The 19,154-nt window shown below is 47.2% G+C and overlaps 1 protein-coding gene across 1 annotated transcript in view; it reads right to left on the bottom strand.

Annotated features, from left to right (window-relative positions):
* The window catches only part of Lgr6 (leucine rich repeat containing G protein-coupled receptor 6), a 120,200-nt gene that overhangs the window by 42,752 nt on the left and 58,294 nt on the right, over positions 1-19,154 (bottom strand). The window contains exon 5 of the mRNA XM_005073388.4: positions 69-284. Coding sequence (XP_005073445.1) covers positions 69-284 — 216 coding nt within the window. The remainder of the gene's footprint in view (positions 1-68; positions 285-19,154) is intronic.

Below are 19,154 nucleotides of genomic sequence, written 5' to 3'. Positions count from 1 at the left end.
CTGGCCCAAGTGGAGGAAGCATGCAGCTTCCCAGGCCCGCGGGTGGTGGGGACTGAAACAGCACTCACAGCACCACAAGACTGGTGAGGTTCTGGAAGGCATAGTCGGGGATGCGGCGGATGTGGTTGAGAGCCAGGGTCATGGCCTGTAGTGCAGGAAGGTTGTTGAGAGCTCTGACAGGAATCTCGGTGAGTGCGTTGTCATCCAACCAGAGGTGCCGGAGAGAGGACAGCCCCTCAAAGCTCCTCTCGGGAACCAGGGAGATGAGGTTCGCATCTAGGCGCCTGGTGGAAGGAGAAGAGGATGGAGAAGGACCAGTTCAATGCAGGTCGCAGATCAAGCTTTTGAATGCACCAGGCTTGGAAAGCCAGGCCCCCAACAGCACTCTGCACTCTCAAGTATCACTTATCATGTACCCCACATTTTCAAGTTTCCGTATACCACCCACATTCCTGATCCTTTATGGCACTTCTATTTATGACTCCAACAGCTCCTCTCAGATCCAACATAGAAGCCATCGCCCATCTGTGATAGCCGATATTTCCCCGGCATCCTTAGCTCCCCTGACTTGACTATGACATTTTCCCCAACCCTGTCCACGCCAAGGATATATAATGGACTTGTCCCCTGCACTGGCAGAAGGGAAAATTTCCAACTTCTAGACATAACCAAAGAAAAATGCCTCTCTGATGTAAGCCATTTTCTCTGAGCCATCCCTAGCACCACCTGCTCCTTAACCCCTCTGCCAAAGCCCTGGGACTCCCTGATAAGTTACTGACCTATAGTAGGTCCAAGCATGCCACAGGCAAAACCCTTTCTGGTGGGAATAAGAATGACGCCCCCCCCCATAGGATCATATATTTGGATGTTTAGTCATCAGGAGTGGCACTATTTGAAAGGATTAGAAAGATTAAGCGGTCTGACCTTGTTTGAGGAAATGTGTCAGTGGGGTGGGCTTTGAGATTTCAAAAGCCCATGCCAAGCCCAAGCGCTTTCTCTCTCTCTCTCTCTCTCTCTCTCTCTCTCTCTCTCTCTCTCTCTCTCTCTCTCTCTGTCTCTGTCTCTCTCTGTCTCTGTCTCTGTCTCTCTCTGTCTCTGTCTCTCTGTCTCTCTCTGTCTCTGTCTGTCTGTCTGTCTGTCTGTCTGTCTGTCTCTCTCTCTCTCTCTCTCTCTCTTCCCACAGACCAGAATGTAGCTCTCAGCTACTGTTCCAGCTGCTACCTAGATGCTGCCATGCTCCCTGCCATGCTGATAATTCACTAAACCTCTGAAACTGTAAGCAAGTTCCCGGTTAAATTCTTACTCCTGTAACAGTTGCATTGGTCATGGAGTTTCTTCACAGCAATAGAACAGTGACTAAGACATCCTTCATTTGCTGCTTCTCAGAACAGGTAAACAAAGGAAGGGTGACTATGTGCACAGAGATTCCAGGGCACAAAACATTTTTTATGATCCCTAGAAATATCAGTAGCTCAGCAAAATAGAATGCCCAGGTGTACCTAAGCCATGAGATGCTACTGTTTCTGCCTCCTAGTTTGTTACCTTGCACAGCTGGTCCCATGGAACAAAGGCAAGCTGATCTGGTGACAAGCTCTTGGATTTATGCCATGGCTCTCCCACACAGACCTCTGGTACCCAAATTATGAAAACCTTAGGTCTTGTTCATAAAGCTTGAAATCCACAGTCCTAAACCCAAAGGAGAATTGTTTGATTGAAAGAGTGGGAAGAAGTGGTTTTCTTTTATGCCGACAGCACACACCTGCTTGAGAAAGGTCAGCGGTGCGTCTGTCGCTTGCCCAAGTTACTTTAGCAGTACTGTCCCTGATAGTCTAATGCACCCCTGGGAGAAAGTCCCCAGCTTGGCATCCAGGGGGCTATGATGGACAGGCTGACATACAGTCTTTGGTTATGAGGACAAAATGACTAGGACACACTCTGAAGGCTGCATTTAGGAAAGACCTCTCACCACATCAAGCATAGACTGGTGGGAGGTACTTGAACATCTGTGTTTCTTGCTGCACTATTTGCAATAGCCAAGATAAGGAACTAGAGGCCCATCAACAGGTGAACTGAGAAAGAAAACATGGTAAATACAGACAATGAAGATTTATTTACCAATAAATAAAAATAAAGTTATGCTGTGGCAGCGAGATAAATATAAGGATTATGTCATGTGACTCAGAAAGACAAAAACCATATTAAAGTTTTCTATTGTATATGGAATCTTGATTAAATATATAACATGTATAGATTGAGTTGGAGACCATCCTGGGCTACATGATATCTTACCTCCAAAACACCTTTCCCTCCAAAAGCCCAAATAACAAAACAAAGTGGGGAAGGAGGGAAGGTATTATGGAGTGAAGGTCACTTAGGTATTGGGGAAGGGTAATATTAGAAGCAGGGCACTAGCTAAGAGACAGAGGGCTGGGGCCTGCCTAGTCTGACAGGTCTGAACTTTGTCCTCCACTACTGCCTGCCTACTGGGTAAATTCACAGTGCCATGAACTGATTTCCATGTGCAGGTGGTGCCACCTTCCCTGAAGTGAAAGCAACTCTGTGGATGATCATGACACAAGCACTAGTCACTGTTTTGCTTTATGAGCACTTGTCTTATGCCAGATACAGAGCCAGGTGCAAGTAGGTGATCTGTGTCCTCCCAACACTACCACAGGATGACTCTGACTAGTCCCACTCTACAGGGGTTGGCCTGCTAAATCACTCAGCTAGTGAGCCAAAGACATGCGATTTGAACCCGAGTTTGTAGACACTTAAGTCCATGTGCCTCCCATTATGTGATGCTGGCACTCCAGGCATATCAAGGGAGATGAGAACCTGTTCACCTACTTAAGGAGACAGGAAGTGGGACAGGACTGGGGTGGGGGGGCTTTTAATCCTGTAAGCCTAGAATGGATGGAAGTCACTTACGAAACAAAAATCTTGTTTTGTATTTATTATTTATTTCGTATGTTTGTGGACACACATGTGAAGGTCAGAGGACAACTTCCAGGGGTCAGTTCACCCCTCCCACCTCAGGAGACTGAACTCAGCTCATCAGGCTTGGCAGCAAGTGTCCTTATGTCAACCCCAGGAAGTCGCGTCTTTGAGAATGAGCACCCTAGTATGCCTACACACACGCATTGCATGCTTCCATGTGTACAGCACAGTCCTGTTCAGTTCATCTCCTGCATTTTGTGCAATCCACAGGCAGGAGAGCTTGGGTAGGGCCACTGCGTCCAGGCTAGTCATTTAGCGTCCGAAGACTTCCTGGGTCTAGTATGTTTCAACCTCCTTTGGACAGGGATCCTTCTCAAAACTCTCAAGGAAGGGCAGATTTCAGGAGCCTTCCAGCCTCCTTCTCAGGCAGAAAGCCAGGATGCCTCCACAGCTCATGCATCTCCTAGAATGCTATGGTAGAGCTGTTGTAGGCCTTGGAAGCACAGGTGTTTGTAGCCCTGTCCCTGATACTTGGGGACAGGAAAATGCCAAAGTGGAAAATCAAGCAAATTGGCAAGCAGAGCAAAATAGGACAAGAACATGGAAATAATCACGCTAGCCTGTATTCCTGTCTGGGTGCTCAGGGAAACCACACATTCTACCCATGCTAGCTTGGCTCTCTGATGGAGCAGACCCAGGGCAGTACTGTTGGGTACAGCGAATTCAAACACACACTGTCAGCTGAAATACAAACACCTAGAGATGAGTCAGGAGGATCAAGAATGCAAGACCAGCCTGGACTACATAATGAGTTCAAGGCAAGCTTGAGCTTCAAAGTGAGACCCTGTCTCACAAGCAACAATAACAGCATACGTGCTATCGAATTAAACTTGAATTTCACATAAAGGAAAATTTTTAGCAAAAAAAAATAATGTCCCATGAAATATTTAAAACCATGCCCAGTAAAATTTAAATATCAGATAAAGGAAGAATAACTTTTCAGTATAAGTGTGTTCTTGGCAAGATTTTTATTTTAGGGGGTGAAGAGATGGTATGGTGGTTAAAAGTACATCCTGCTCTTTGCAGTGGGCCTGAGTTTGGTTACCAACACCCATGTTGGCAGCTCACAACTGTCTGTAAGCCCAGCTTTAAGGGGACCTGATGACTCTGTCCTCTGTGGGCACCTACACTCACATGCACACATCCACACAAGTCACATACACGTGCATGTCATTTAAAAATAAAATAAATCTTTTTAAATTTCGGATTTATTTATGTGTATGAGTGTTTTGCCTGCACGTATATATGCGCATCACATGCATGCCTGGTGCCCATGGAGGTCAAAAGAGGGCATCAGGTCCCCTGGATTTGGAGTTCGGAATGGTTGTGAACTATGTGGATTCTGGGAACTAAACCTGGGTCCTCTTCCAAAGTAATATATGCTTTTAACCACTGAGATGAGCCCCCAATAAGATAAATCTGGAAAAATATTTGAGTTTTGTCTGGCAACTCTGATCCTGCATGGAGAATGGGGGGTTAGCTGTTAGATGCAGCCACACATCCCTTCCTTTTGGCCTGTGTGTGACACTGCTGTCCTTGGCTGTTCCCCTCCCCCTTTCTTCTATCCTTATAACAGCCTATCTAGGGGCGCCCTGGGGGCCCTAGGGAGGAACAGGGCACCTGGCACCAGTAGGTATGGAGGCTTTGTCTGTGTGTTGTGTTCAAGTGACTCAAGGGCGTCTGTCCGGAGGTTTGGGGGAGATCGCCCCAGCAAAGAGCAGTAAACTTGCCTTAATCTCTCCCCTCGCCAGGATCACCCCACTCTTAGAGAATATCAAGGGTCAGCACCGTGATGCAGAGAAATCTCTCCCACTCTTTCTCCACCTGGTTCCATCATAGGATGAGGCACTTTCTGAAGAAACCCTTCCAGCCACTTTGAAGCAGGGTTCAGGCTCCCCCGGGGTGCCTAGTCCTCTGGGGTAAGTGGGCTTCCCTGCCATTTGGTAGTGAAAGGGCCTAATGGGGGCTTCTGTACAGTCAGGAGAACCTGCCTCAGGAGACTACGAATTTTCAGAGCTGCTCCCACCCACAGGTGGGAGAGCCAACCCTGACTCTGGTTTGGCAGGCGGAAGAGAGCAATTATACCAATTAAGCGCTGGAATAAAATCAACAGTGTGCCTCTCCCCCACGTGGGCCCGGCCCCTCCAGTGCTTTCCGATTAGAATTCTTCCCTGCGGTGATAGGGCAGATTAGCAGGGCCCTGGCAGGCCAGTTGGGGCTTGCCTGGGCTTTGGGGATACAGTTTAACATCTCCAGGGCCCAGCTGCTTTTTCTACTTCTCAGCCTCCTGCTGAGGTAAAAGCAACAGGTAAGGGGAGAGGGTCTAGCTGCAGGACTTCTCAGGAAGAAGGGGCCTGGCTATCCCCAGACCAAAGGGAGTAGAGAACCTAAAAAGGGGGTAGGTTGCAGCAGAAGAGTTCCAGATTAGACAACAGGAAACAGTCCACAAATGGTGACCCAGGTGTGAAAACTCAGAACCACATTATATGGGGACCCAAAGGATGCTGGGCTCCCTTATGTCACACCAGGATCTTGATACACTATTAAAGGAAATGCCAAATGGAGTATCAGGTCTGGAACGCAAATTCAGGGCTTCTGTCTGCTCTACTAGCCTGACTCCCCCAAAGTGATGAGGAGGGCTTGGGGTGTGGCTGTTCGTAGAGCACTTGCTTAGCATGTTCAAAGCCCTGGGTTCAGTCCCCCAATACTACATAAAATTTATGGTAGTGCACACCTGTAATCCCGGTGTTCCGAAAGTAGAGGCAGGAAGGTCAGTTCAAGTTAATTCTCAGTTACATAGTTTGTGGTCACCCTGGGCTACGAGGGACCTTGTTTCAAATAAACAAAAGTAGGTAGGTAGGTAGGTAGATAAGATGGATGGATGGATGGGCGGACGGACAGATGGACAACAAAACAAAGATGTGTCTCTCAGCTGTAGGAAATCAGAAGCTCTTACAGGCAAGGCACAGGGGAATAGATCCATATAAGGGAAACTTTCTAGAACTTTTTCCTCTATGTGCCACTAGCTGACTTATGAAATCATCAGAGATTTTTATAGATTCATTAATTTTTAAAAGTATGTACAACGGTTTTGCCTGCATGCATGTATGTTCATATGCATGCTGTGTCAACAGAGGTCAGAAGAGGGCATCAGATCCTCTGGAACTGGAGTTATGGGTGGCTGTGAACCAGTGTATAGGTGTTGGGAACTGACCCTGGGTCCTCTGGAAAAGCAGCCAGGGCTCTTAACCACTGAGCCATCTCTCCAGCCTCTGCCAGGGATTCTCTTAAGAGGGGCAGGTGCCTTAGAAACTCTAGGTCTGGTGACTGACAGTTCTTGCTTTTTGAGTCTAGGCTGATTAGAACCTAAAAGCCAGTTGGCTCCGGAGAGACCAGGAAGACAGCCGAGGAAACAGGGCTAGCGTGTCTCTTCTGCCCTGCTCAGGTTAGTCACGATTGAGGTCTCCTCTCCAGCTAAGCCACATGATGAGACAGGATGCAACAAATACAGGACAGGGGGCTCCAAGAGTGGTGAGAAGCTGAGAAGCAGAATTCAGGAGGGAAGGTGGTTTGAAGAAGGCTTCACATGGCATGGCTGGGCCACATCTGGAAAGGGGACTCTGCTTCTCACCCAGTTAGAGAGAGCTAGGTCTCTGTAATGTTGCCCCTTCGTTGGAAGAAAGGCCTTCTGCCAGACCTAGAACTCTGAATGTTCCTTGCTCTCATTGGTCCACCAGTTGTTTTTGTTGATTGTTTTGTTTTGGAGAAAGAAAGGGGACAGAGGTTCTATTTCAGACATTCAAGTTCAGGGAAGAGACCCCCAGTCAGCAGTCATCCCAGTGACCAAACTCAGACTGGCAGACTTCTCTGCCCCAACTCTTAGCCCATCCTGGCTGTCTTGTCTTTCTTCGGAGTCATCCACCACTCTGACCCTCCAGACCAGCTGCATAATTTCCAAGGCTCAATGCAAAATGTGTGTGTGGCATCTTACAAGATGGTCCTGCGAATGCTGAGTCTCGCACGGATTCTCAGCTCTTGGAAGGTAGAAATAGGACTGAAGGTATTGGACCAGCCCAGACTACATAGTGAGTTCCAGGCTAGCCTGGATATGAGAGCCCAGACCACCCCCACTCCCACCATCATCAAAGAAAGATAAAAACAGCACTAAACTTTGCTTCAAACTCTCCCAGGAGTTGTGGGCCATTTCTGCTCTCCTTTCCTAATAGGAACTGTGAAGAGAAGGAAGAAATAGGGGGAAAGAGACTTGAGGACAGCAAAGGTTCAAGCAGTTGTTGATTGCTCTGGGACACACCCAGGCCTAGGTCTTCATCTCTAAGCCCTATCTCGAGCTCAAGAAGGCACAGACTGACTTTCAGTGGTGCACTGGAGAAGGGGGGGCGGGAGAATGGAGTGGAGGCTCCCTGGCCATTGATGAGGGTGGAAGGGGGAGGATGGGAAAGAGAGAGTGGGGGCAGACACTGTGGAAATGGTTATTCTGTAGGGAAAATATTCTCCATAGGAGCCGTTGATTGCCTGGAGGGACCAACAGCCCTGACCAAGAGCCTGCCAGGGAAGGTAAGGGTTCCAGAAGAAGCAGGCCAGCACCTGCAGAGCAGCAAGGAGCCCCAGGCCTCCACAGGCAGCAAGGGCCCCTGGCTCCCGCCCCAGCACTAGCCTCTGTACCAGTTGCCAGCTTCTGCACAGAGGCCACGGGGCTCCCATGGTATGGGCGTGGGCTCCTTGTGCACGGCATGCCCTGGCCCCGCTTGGCATAAGGACTATCTATACGGGAACTAAGACTGTACTGACTCAGGTATCTTAGGCACCAGTACTTGGAGTGCCTTTGCCTGTGATACTGGCACTATTCTAGGGCTCTTCTGTCAGGAAGGCCTCCAGAAAGCTCTGCTACCCTGGGGGTATCCCCTGTTGCCTATCAGGTTTCCTCAAATGCCCCTCATTACAGACAGCATCCTACCAATGGTTAAACTCAACAATCCGTTTATACCAATGTTGTCAGTATTGTGCTCAGCTCTGGGAGTCGACCTTGAGTAACACATAATCTCCCACCACCGAAATTCTCAGTCTATTTACTTTATTATTTACTAAGATTATCTAGGCCTGGCTAACGTATAGTGAGGATGAACACTGGCAGGTGTAGCAAGCATTGTACACATACAATCCTACTTAATCTTAACCCCAGCCCTTTGCATATAGTGAAAGAGGCTCAGGGAGGGGAGGGAAGCCATTGGTCTGATTCCAAAGCCTCTTGGCTTTAAATCCATAGCTACACATTCTTTGATCTAGCTTGTAGAAAACACTCTCGGAGCCAGAGACAGGGTCCAGGAAGGCCTCACAGAGGAGGTGGCATTTAAACCAAGGTAGGGCTAGGGATTCTCTGCAGTGTTAGAGAAAGAGCACACAGGGCAGCAAGAGCAGCAGGAGCAAATGCCCAGAGCGGGGAAGACCTGCAGGGAAGAGTCAAGGTTTGCAGGTGTGGGAGCCAAAGCTGGAGAGGAGGTGGCAGAGGCAGGAAAGGCTGGGTGGCAGCAGATCACAAGCTGGAGTGGAGGAAGATACCCAAGGCGTGACGTTAACCCTGGGCTGGGGGCGGGTAGCAGGGACCCCTGCCCCTGTCCTCAGCAAGTGCCTCTCATCCCTATCCAAGGGAAGAGCTGGGTAACCCTTGAAGCAGAGCCCTTCATCTTCAAGGGACTGCCATGCAATCCAGACTACTGGAAAGTCTTCCCTTATGTAGGTGTGAGCATCCAAGCTTGTCCTGAAAGGCCCTACCTGGTGTCTCAGCTCAGGAGGGCAGTCCCAGCGCAGGGAGTGCCACTTGGAGCTTTTTCCAAATAAAGACCAGGCAGAATATTGGTTCTAGAAATAGTAACCAAGCCTAGAATATGTGATAAGACTCCACACCCAAAGTTCCCCATCCAACATCTTCTCTGTGCCAGGTACCAAGGCACATGTAGTCTAGGCAAAGAAAGATTCTCTAGACCCTCCCTTCTCCATGCTGGTGGCTGAGTGTCCCTGGTGTTTAGGGAAAAACTGTCCAACAGAACATTCTGTGACCAGTGGAATGGTGCTGTCCAACACAGTAGCCATGAGGCACCCAGGGCTGTTGAAGACTTCAAATCTGAGTCACTACTGATGAATCAGTTTTTGATTTATTTCATTTTCATTGACACCTGAAACTAGTGACTGTCAGACTGGACAGCTCTGAGAAATTAGGTTCTGTGTGAGACATCAGGGTTACAGAGACAGGTGGTAGTGGTTCTTGCCTTTTGGGGGAACTCATAGTACATAAGTGAACACATAAGCAACCAATCCTGAGGTTGTGTAGTTGTGTCCATATCCTGGAGAAGAAGGAGGAGGGTCTGAAGAGGTGACAAAGTGTGATCATTAGGACAGGGAAGGTAGGCCAGGCTTCCGAAAAGAAGTGAGAGGGTGACATTCATAGTGAACCTTAAAGAAAACTGAAATTCCTTCAGGTAGAAAGTGGAGAATGGTGTCATCCGTTGGCAAGCTAAGCAATAGTGTAGAGACCACCTCGAATGCTTATTCCTGATAGTGAAATTGATGTCTATAACCATCCTGGAGCCTTCATCCAGTGACTGATGGAAGCAGAGGCAAACACCCACAGTTAAACACTGAACAGAACCCAAGGAACCCAGCGACAGAGAGAGAGGAGTGAAGAGCAAATTGGCAAAGAATGGGCTGGCAAAACCAGCAGAGACAGCTGATCTGAACAGGGGAGAGCTCTTGGACCCCAGACCGACAGCTGGGAGGCCAGCATGGGACCGATCCAGACCCCCTGAATGTGAGAGTCAATGAGGAAGCCTGGGCTACCTATGGGGTCCTGAGCAGTGGATCAGTGTTTGTCCCTCGAATACTAACAGACATTGTGTGTCTACAACACAAAGAGGGTTGCTCTCTCTGCCTGGACTCTTAGGGAAGTGCCTGGACCCTACCCTGAATGAAATGATAGACTCTAGATATCCCCTATGCGGAAGGAATTGGCAATAGGGTGGGAGGATGGGGGGGGATGGTAGGGGGGGGCGGGAGGAGGGGAGGGAGAGGTAACTGGGATTGACATGTTAAACAAGCTATTTAAAATTTAAAAAAAAAAGAAAAAAAGAAAGTGGAGAATGTCTGGCAGTGGGAAGATGTATAGATGATGTATAGATGTATAGATGTCCGGCCAAAGCCTGCCATGGGAAAGGAGAAAACCCATGGAGTGACCAGGAGCCGAGGGAAGTTGGAGAGGCAAGGGGAGGAGAATGTGCTGGTCTTGAGGGTATGGTGTGCCTGCTTTCTAACCATAGGGACTGGGAGGGCGGGAGCTAAGAGTGGCACTCAGGTGACTGCTGGGGTCTTGTTCCTTTGAGACATGGAGTATCCAGCACGTTCCTTTCTTCTCCCTAGGCTCAGTTTCTTCACCTGCACCGGGGGGAAGCCCAAGAAGAGGGGATCTTGGGTCTGTACCCTACAAGGGGTCTAAACCTTCTTTAGATAAAATCTTCCTTATTCTGTCCCTGGGTCCCAAGACAGGGGCTTGTCAAACAGGGCAGTTTACAAGCATATGATGTGATACGGAGGCTCAGGCAGCCAACTTTACCCCCACCCTGAAAGCATCTCAAGATGACTGAAGTCCTACCATGTGAACAATATTCCCTTTTTACAGAATAGAATCTGCCTGCTATTGTTTTACAAAAAAAAAAAAACCTGGTCACTTGGTAACCTTTTATTGGAGAACAGCTTTTTGAGGGAAGTTTCTGAAAATGAGACACAGACGTAGAATGAAAGGAGGCCATAGATTCGAGGAGCAGGAAGGGTGTCAATCAAGATGGAGGAAGATGAAGACCAACTTTGGGTCTCCAACTGTCTTTACCTCAGTGCCTACTTCGATTTTTTTTCTACACTATACTGGGAAAGCCCTAGGAAGAGGAACTACATCGCCTCATTCCCTGAACGTCTCGACACTGTGGATTTAGATGGGGTGGGGGAGTGGAACTGGGTGGAGGAGTGGTCCTGGAGATTGAAGCCAGGGCCTTGAGCAGGCTAGCCAAGTGCTCTACCACTGCATCCTTATGCCCCCAAGTATGTGCTCCTTATTTGTCAAGTTCAGCAACGGGGCTGAGTGCCAAAGACACCCAGGTAGAGCAGCTACCTCCCTGCGCAATTCCCTGGGTTCAGTCTCTAGCAATGTACTTCCAGCACCATCCAGAGAACTGCTTGTTAAGAAGGGACCAGAATCAGCTGGGCGGTGGTGGCACACACCTTTAATCCCAGCACTCAGGAGGCAGAGGCAGGCAGATCTCTGTGAGTTCAAGGCCGGGCTGGACCTACAGCCTCCAAAACAATACAGAGAAACCCTGTCTCGTAAAAAAAGAAGGGACCAGGGTCATAGAAATGAGAGCCAGAAGTGACCCCATTTAACCAGAGATCTCTGAGGGACCAAGTGACTTGGCCCAAATCACAGGATGATGATAAGGCAGAACCTAGAAGATAGTGGGCTAAGTTTGAGTCTACTGTCCTAATGCTCCCTTCTCCCAGCTCCTGTTGCTGTCAGGACCCTTGGAAAAGTTTGGTTTCCAAGAGTCATTCCTTGAAGACACCCAGCATTTGGGTCCTCTTCCATGGCTCCCAGCCATGACTTCCATATCTGGATCCTAATCTTAGGACCCCTAATCTTAGCATACCCATACAGGAGCATCCTCAGACTAAACTCTGGAGATCTGGGGCTGGATCATTCCTAGAGGCTGGGTCCCAGGCAGAGAGCTATTGAAGAGCAGAGAACAAGCCGCCTGAGCCACCAGGAGCTTGAGCTGAGAACTGGGGTGAGTGGAGGTGGAAGGAGCCCTGAATTGCTGTGTGTACCCAGCAGTGGCTGGAGGAGCAGGGAGGCTTCAGGGTGGAGATCCCTCTCCTCTTCCTTGCCCCCCACAAGGAAGGGCTGAATTTGCTGGAGAAGAGGGATTTCATCAGTTCTGATTTATGTCACCTAGCAAGATGCTCTCACTGTCAACCTTCCAATAGATCAAAAGTAGGATATTAACATGAAGGCAATTCCAGCTCATTCTCCAAGCCATGCTAATGCCCAAGCCACCCTTCCCCTCCATCTGTCAGGAGACTTGATGGGTGTGCAAGAGCCCCAGGAGGCAGAGCAGCCGCTTCCTTTGTGTACATCAAAGGCCGCTACCTGAGCGTTTCTGCAAGCCATTCCTTGTGTTCTAATCGGCAGCAATATATAAAAATAATTACATGCCCTACAGGAGGAAGGTAGCAGGAGACTCTTTAGCCTTCATGAGCTTCCCCTGAAGACATGGACCCACAGATCTGGGCAGAAGGCCAGCTTTGTGGGTGACAATCCCGGAATCCGGGGGTGGGGACTGCAAAAAGTTATCCCATCTCACCCCCCCTCCTATCCTCCAACCATTGAATTCCAAACTACAGGCTGGTTTCTGGGGACCTGCCTGGCTGTCTGAGATGTGTTTGGGAGCTGAGTTCTGTGGTTGCTTGGGCTTGGTGCCTGCCCTTGGCAAAGGCAGCTGTGGTTGGTGGAGGAGGAAAGCAAATGGGGTTTTCCCCAACTTGCCTCTCCAGACAGAGGGTAGTGACATCAGAGTTTAGGGAATATGAGCAACAAGCCAGTGTTTTAAAGATACTATAAGCAGGTACTGTAGTAAATAGGTACAAGAGGGAATAAAGTCAAACCAAGTCTTCTTTTTTTTGGAGACAGTTTCTCTGCATATCCCTGACCATCCTGGGACTTGCTCTGTAGACCAGGCTAGCCTCAAACTCAGAGATTCGTCTGCCTCTGCCCGAGTGTTGGGATTAAAAGTGCGCACCACCACCACCTATCTCCGAATCACATATTAACACTTCTAGAGGAAGGAGCAAGAGAAGAAGAAAGGGTAAAAATACATTTTAGTTCTGGATTTCCAGCCAGGGTTCCAGGCTTTCCAATAAACTGTTTTCTCCCCCATGTTGAACTGTATGAGAACTGGAGAAGTTATACCTGCTTGATTTTAATACCATATTTCTTGGTTTCCCTATCTCCTCTTCATCCATCCATCCATCCATCCATCCATCCATCCATCCATCCATCATCACCCATCTATTCATCTCTCAATCATATAAACTAGAGAATTGTTGCCAAGTTAATCTTGCTTTTCTCTTACTCAGCGTCATCCATGGCTTCTGGTCACCTACAGCCTCTTTAGCTTGGCCCTGAACTGGCTCCGCAGCTTGATTTCTCATTCTCCACGTGAGCTGCAAATATGCCTCTGTATGTGCTCCCATCCCAGAATCCACGGTCGTTATTCGTCCTTGCGCTTTCACAGAGTTGTGGCCTTTTAAAATGGTTTCACACTCGTCCCTTCAGATCTTTTCTTAATATGTCTTTTTAGAGGCCACCAGGTATCTTCCATTTTTATACCCAGCCTCTCTGTAGTCCTGACTGACCGACCCCAACCATTTCCACAAACAGTGAGACTGGCCACAGTTCCCCTCCTCCCGTCTGAAGAGGAAATGAAGCAAACAAATGATTCACATTCAAGCTTAAGCTGTATTCATTAAAACAGGGAAATGTAGCCTCTACACACACACACACACACACACACACACACACACACACACACACACACACTGGAATGTGTCTATAACTAAACCCTCGAGCAATAGTAGCACTAACCCAGAATCTTCCTCTCTGTTAGCCCTGGCAGAACTGGTCAGAGAGCTGATGGTGAGGGTCTCCCTCTGCATTGCCTTGTGAAATACAACAGCCCAGCTGGTGTAACTAGAAAATGGAAAAAATGTCTATTGGTCAAAATCCAGGAACCTGGGAAGTCCTGCATAAGTATTCTGATGTAGCAATGTGCACAGCTGCCCTGTCCTCTTCTTTCTCTGAAGAGCAGGCTGAGTTTTCCCAGAAAGAAGAGTGAATGAAACCATGAAAAATTCCCATCACTTCCATATATCTAGATGCTGGGAAGGGGTGGGGGTCCTATTCAAAGAGAAGAAACAAAGCAGGGACTCAAAGAGATGCATACACTGTATTCACAGCCTCACTATACATGTAACCTACATCCCAAAATCCATTAGTAGGTAAATGAATAGACAAGTTAATTCTAAATGCACACTGGACTATTATTAAACCATAACGTGGAAGTTATTTTTTTTGTTGTTTTTTTTTGTTTTTGTTTTTTTAGTTTTTTACGAGACAGGGTTTCTCTGTATTGTTTTGGAGGCTGTCAGTCCAGCCCGGCCTCGAACTCACAGAGATCCACCTGCCTCTGCCTCCCAAGTGCTGGGATTAAAGGCGTGAGCCACCACCGCCCGGCTAGGAAGTTATTTTTTAATTTAAATATTACATTTGTCGTGTACCATGATGCACACGTAGAGGTCAGAGGACAGCCTGTAAGAGTTAGTTCTCTCCTTCTGCTATGGATCCTGAGGATGGAGCATGGATTGCCAGACTTGGTGGCAAACGCTAGGCCATCTCGCTATACACTAAACCTGTACACTTGAAAAATAGTTAAGCAGACAGGAGAGATGACTCGTGGTTAAGAGCAAGTATCGCTCTTGCAGAGAGCCCCAGTTTGGTTCCCAGCACCCATGTCAAGCCACTCACAGCCCCTGTAGCTACAGCTCCAGAGACCCAAGCCCTCTGACCTCCCTCAGCACCTGCACTCAGAGTCATACGTATACACATAATCTAAAATAATTTAAAAATAGTTACAATGGCAAATTTTATGTTATGTGTCCTTTTAATAATAAAAAAGGCATTTAAAATATAAGGTGGGAAAAACTAAAGAGCAATTTTTTAATTCTGAAAAAAATGTAAAGCACGAGAAAGAGGTGGTAGCATTTTCAAAACCCAGAAGATTAGCCGGGTGGTGGTGGCTCACGCCTTTAATCCCAGCACTGGGGAGGCAGAGGCAGGTGGATCTCTGTGAGTTCGAGACCAGCCTGGTCTACAAGAGCTAGTTCCAGAACAGCCTCCAAAGTCACAGAGAAACCCTGTCTCGGGGAAAAAAATGCAAAACAAAACAAAGCCCAGAAGATGACATCTGAGAGGGTGATTTGTCCCTGCAGCAAGCGGCAGGGCAGCAGAAGTTATGCGTCACCCTCAATAGGGTGTGAGTAATCATAACTTCTATGAAGCGAGAACAAAAACCAACAAAAAGAAGAAAGGCTGAGATATAGGAAGAAAATTAAATGGGAAAAATAAACGGACATTTCAAAGACAAATGGAAACAGATGGAGCTAGGGGGGATACGGGAAGCTTGCAAGGAAAGGAGTTGAAAGCAACATTCAAATTCATATTGTAAGTGACAAAGAATAAGCCTGGCTCCTCAGAAGCCTGAATGAACACAGGGAGGGCGAGCACGAAACATTTCCTTGAATTCCGAATAAAGGGACAATGAGATGAAAGTAATGGAAATGAAGATGGGATAAATAGGGAAGAGAACTAGATCTGTGGTATCGAAAATGTGGATATTTCAAAGGATTCGAGCCCAGAAAGTGGAGCAGAAGTACACGATCACCATCAAAGAACAAAAGCAACGAGACTGAAAAATATTGCAGGTTTAAAATGTTCTTTGTGTTCCAAGCAAACTCGGACCCACAGAAGAAAAAAAAAAAGATTCAAACCTGGATAAAATGCAGCAAATCTCATTTGTGCGGATGAGGAACAAACAAGCCTGGCAAGATGGCTCAGCAGGTAAAGGCAATTATTGCCAAGCCTGAGTTCAATCCCCGGGACCCACATAGTGGAAGGAGAGAATTGACCTTTACTCTGTTCATATACAAGCACACACAAATGGGAGGGTCACACAAGTATGTTCTGTATATGTGTATATCTGCTTGCCTGTTTCTATGAGTTTGCACGTGTTTGTGGGTATATGTGTGCGTGTGTGTGGAGTACAGAAGACAACCTGGGGTGTCATTCCTCAGGCACCACCCACATGTCTGAGGCAGGGTCACCGACTGTCTTGGAGCTTGCCAAGTTGCTTGGCTGGCCAACTAGCCAAACCCATGCATCTGCTTGTGCCTGTCTCGCGAGTATTGGGATTACAAGCAGGCCACTACACCTGACTTTTTTACATGGGTTCTGGGGACAAACTCAGGTCACCATGCTTGCATAGCAAGCATCAATGGAGCCATTGCCCCAGCAAATATATTCCTAACCTTGAAAGCTTTGCATTATAAGGGATCCGAAAATATAATATCCAGCACTGGTCTTGGCTTAAGAAAAAAAATACCAAAGCATGAAGAACAAACAATCAATGGAGACAACTCGATGAAAACCCAGGAATGAGGGGTTTCCCTGGTCCCTCTCAGTGCACAGAATCAAAGGCAGGCCTCAAGTCTGTCAGAACAGTGTTCAACATAGAACTACACTGCTAACCTTGAGAATGAGGACTTCTTGACTTCTACTTCCAGGCAGGAGGAAGTAAAAAGAACTGGGCCCACCCTTCTGCCTCCACTGGAAAACCACAGGCCACAGGCAGCACAGGACAGTGATTCTTAAGGGAAAGAAAACCAGTGTTAGGAACCTTCTGTTGTCTAGGCAGAGTCTCAAAGAGAAATGTTGGGGGCACCTGAGGAGACAGCATTCAGACTCTGCAACAGTCAAGATGGTTCAGATTTGGGGGGGCCGAGTACCAAGAAGAGAGAAGGGGAGGAATGGGAAGAGGGAGGGGAAACTGTGGAAGTACCAGCAAGGCACTTTTTTTTTTTTTGGAGGCTGTCGGTCCAGCCCGGCCTCGAACTCACGGAGATCCGCCTGCCTCTGCCTCCCGAGTGCTGGGATTAAAGGCGTGCACCACCACCGCCCAGCAAAGCACTTTTTAAAAGTATGGACCATTACTGGAAGCGAGACAGAGTCATCGCACGCGGCATTTCCTCCAGGCCAAGTGATGTGTCAGCTCAGAGTGAAAAGAGTGCCTTGAAATGAGTGACTAGCACAGTACAAAGCCAAAACCAGGTGAGAAACGGGAAACCAGGAGAGACAAAACACTAAAGGAAGAAACTAGAAACGTTAGAGAATAATGTGCTTCCAAAGCAGAGGATCTGGCACCAGGTCATTTTTTGGGAAACCCTTCCAAGCTCTAAATAAATACATAATCTCTCACTGTATAAAATGGCACAGGGACGAAAAGGCTGGAATGATACCCAACTCCCTCAGCTTAGCTGACTATGAAAGTCACGAACAAGAACACAAGCAGTTGGGCCACAGCTATTCACAAGCACCTTATTATCATATACTATAAAAACAATAAAATTGTTGCTAGAATGTTATAAAAATAATCTGTTGCTTAGCTGACAGAGTGCTTGCCTAAATGGCATTCACGAAGCCCTGGATGGATGCCCATTACTGCATTAACTAAGTGGGGTGCCTTATGCCTGTAGTCCTATTACTTGGGGAACTGAGACAGGCATATTGTCATAATTTTGAGGCAAGCCTGGGCTATATAGTGAGTGTTAGGCTAGCCAGGTCTACAGAGTGAGATCCTATCTCAAGAGTGACCCAAGAGCTGGCCATGGTGGCAAACACCTTTAATCCCAGGCAGAGGCAGGTAGAACTCTGTGAGTTCGAGGACAGCCTGGTTTACTTAGTGAGTTCTAAGACAGCCAGGGCTACATAAAGAAACCCTGTCAGAAATAAAAAGGCAACCTCCCCTCCCAAAAAGAAAAGGAAATAAAGGAACCGTTTCTCCAAAACATAAGGACTATTCATATTAGAGGTTATCCACTATTATATATTCTGAAAAAAATGCTACAGATTTTCCTTTCAAAGTCCAGAACAAGGTAAATATGTCCATTGTCATAAAAGTTCTAACATGCAAGAACAAAACAAGAAAAGAGAGGTGTGAGTTATTATTTATAAATAATATTAGATACCTATATACCCTGTGTCTATGAATCCAAGGAAACCAACAGCAATACCCTGAATATGAACGTGAGCATTAAATGGGGTGCACAGGTGAAGGCAAGTGCTCTGACTTGGAAACCGGTGAACATGTCCCCCAAAGGGTCATGGACTGGAAGCTTGGTCCCCAGTCTGGTCATGTTGAAAAGTGACAGAAACTTTAAATAAAAGAGCTGAGAGAAGGCCGTGAGGTCTTTGCTAGCACCACACTTGGAAAGGATTGAGGTGGTTGTTGTGGATGTCAGTTAATTCCTGGAGAGGGGTTTGTTTGAAAAGAGTGAGCCAACCCTGAAGCTCTCTTGCTTCCTACCTTACCATTTGTTCTCTCCCCCTTGTGTGTGTTCTCCTGCCACGATACCAGCCTCCATGTTGTCAAGCCGAGAAGATGCTAGTACTATGCTGTTCCTCCAGAACTGTGAGTTAACAAAACCAGTGTCTGGGCTGAGGATGTAGCTCAGTAATAGAGCATCTAACTTGCCTGCAGAAGCCCTAGGTTCAATTCCCAGTAGCTCTCTAAACCCCATACTTTTCCTTGCACATTGCCAGGGTACAAATATCTCATTATAGCCACAGAAAGCAAGCTAGAACAGCACCTGAATACTCCCTCTAAGATACAACAAGGAGCAGAAGGGACAGTGTTGAAACATCCCTTTTGCATTAGCAGTAGTCACAAAAACAGCCTGCACACAACAAAACCCAGTAAACACCATGAAGTAATTCCAGCAAGAAATATATAGTTCCTTAATGAGAACAAGTGAAACTGTTTATTGTGATCTATAAAGATGCTTTGGATTAAGAAAAATAATAAATCCTATGAGCATAGACTAAATTTCCTAAGTATGTGAAACAATGACAATTCAATGTATAGACAATGTAAAGCCAATGTCCCCACCAAGAATTTTTGGCAAGGAGTTGGGGCGTTGAAGAAATAAAACTGAAGTTCCTGTCATAAAATGAGCAGTGAACAAAACAATAGAAAAATAGACAAATTTCCCTTACCGTAAAACATCTGCCAATAAGGAAAATCCTAATTAAAACACACACACACACACACACACACACACATACACACACACACTCACACACACTCACACACACACACTCACACACACACATCACACACACACACAGACACACACACACTCACACACACACACTCTCACACACACTCACACACACACACTCACACACACTCACACACACACTCACACACACT

Source organism: Mesocricetus auratus, unplaced genomic scaffold, assembly GCF_017639785.1.
Source record: "Mesocricetus auratus isolate SY011 unplaced genomic scaffold, BCM_Maur_2.0 Super-Scaffold_100676, whole genome shotgun sequence".
Classification (NCBI taxonomy): domain Eukaryota; kingdom Metazoa; phylum Chordata; class Mammalia; order Rodentia; family Cricetidae; genus Mesocricetus; species Mesocricetus auratus.
The sequence above is the reverse complement of the archived record's forward strand: the minus strand, read 5'-3'. Positions and strand labels throughout refer to the sequence as shown.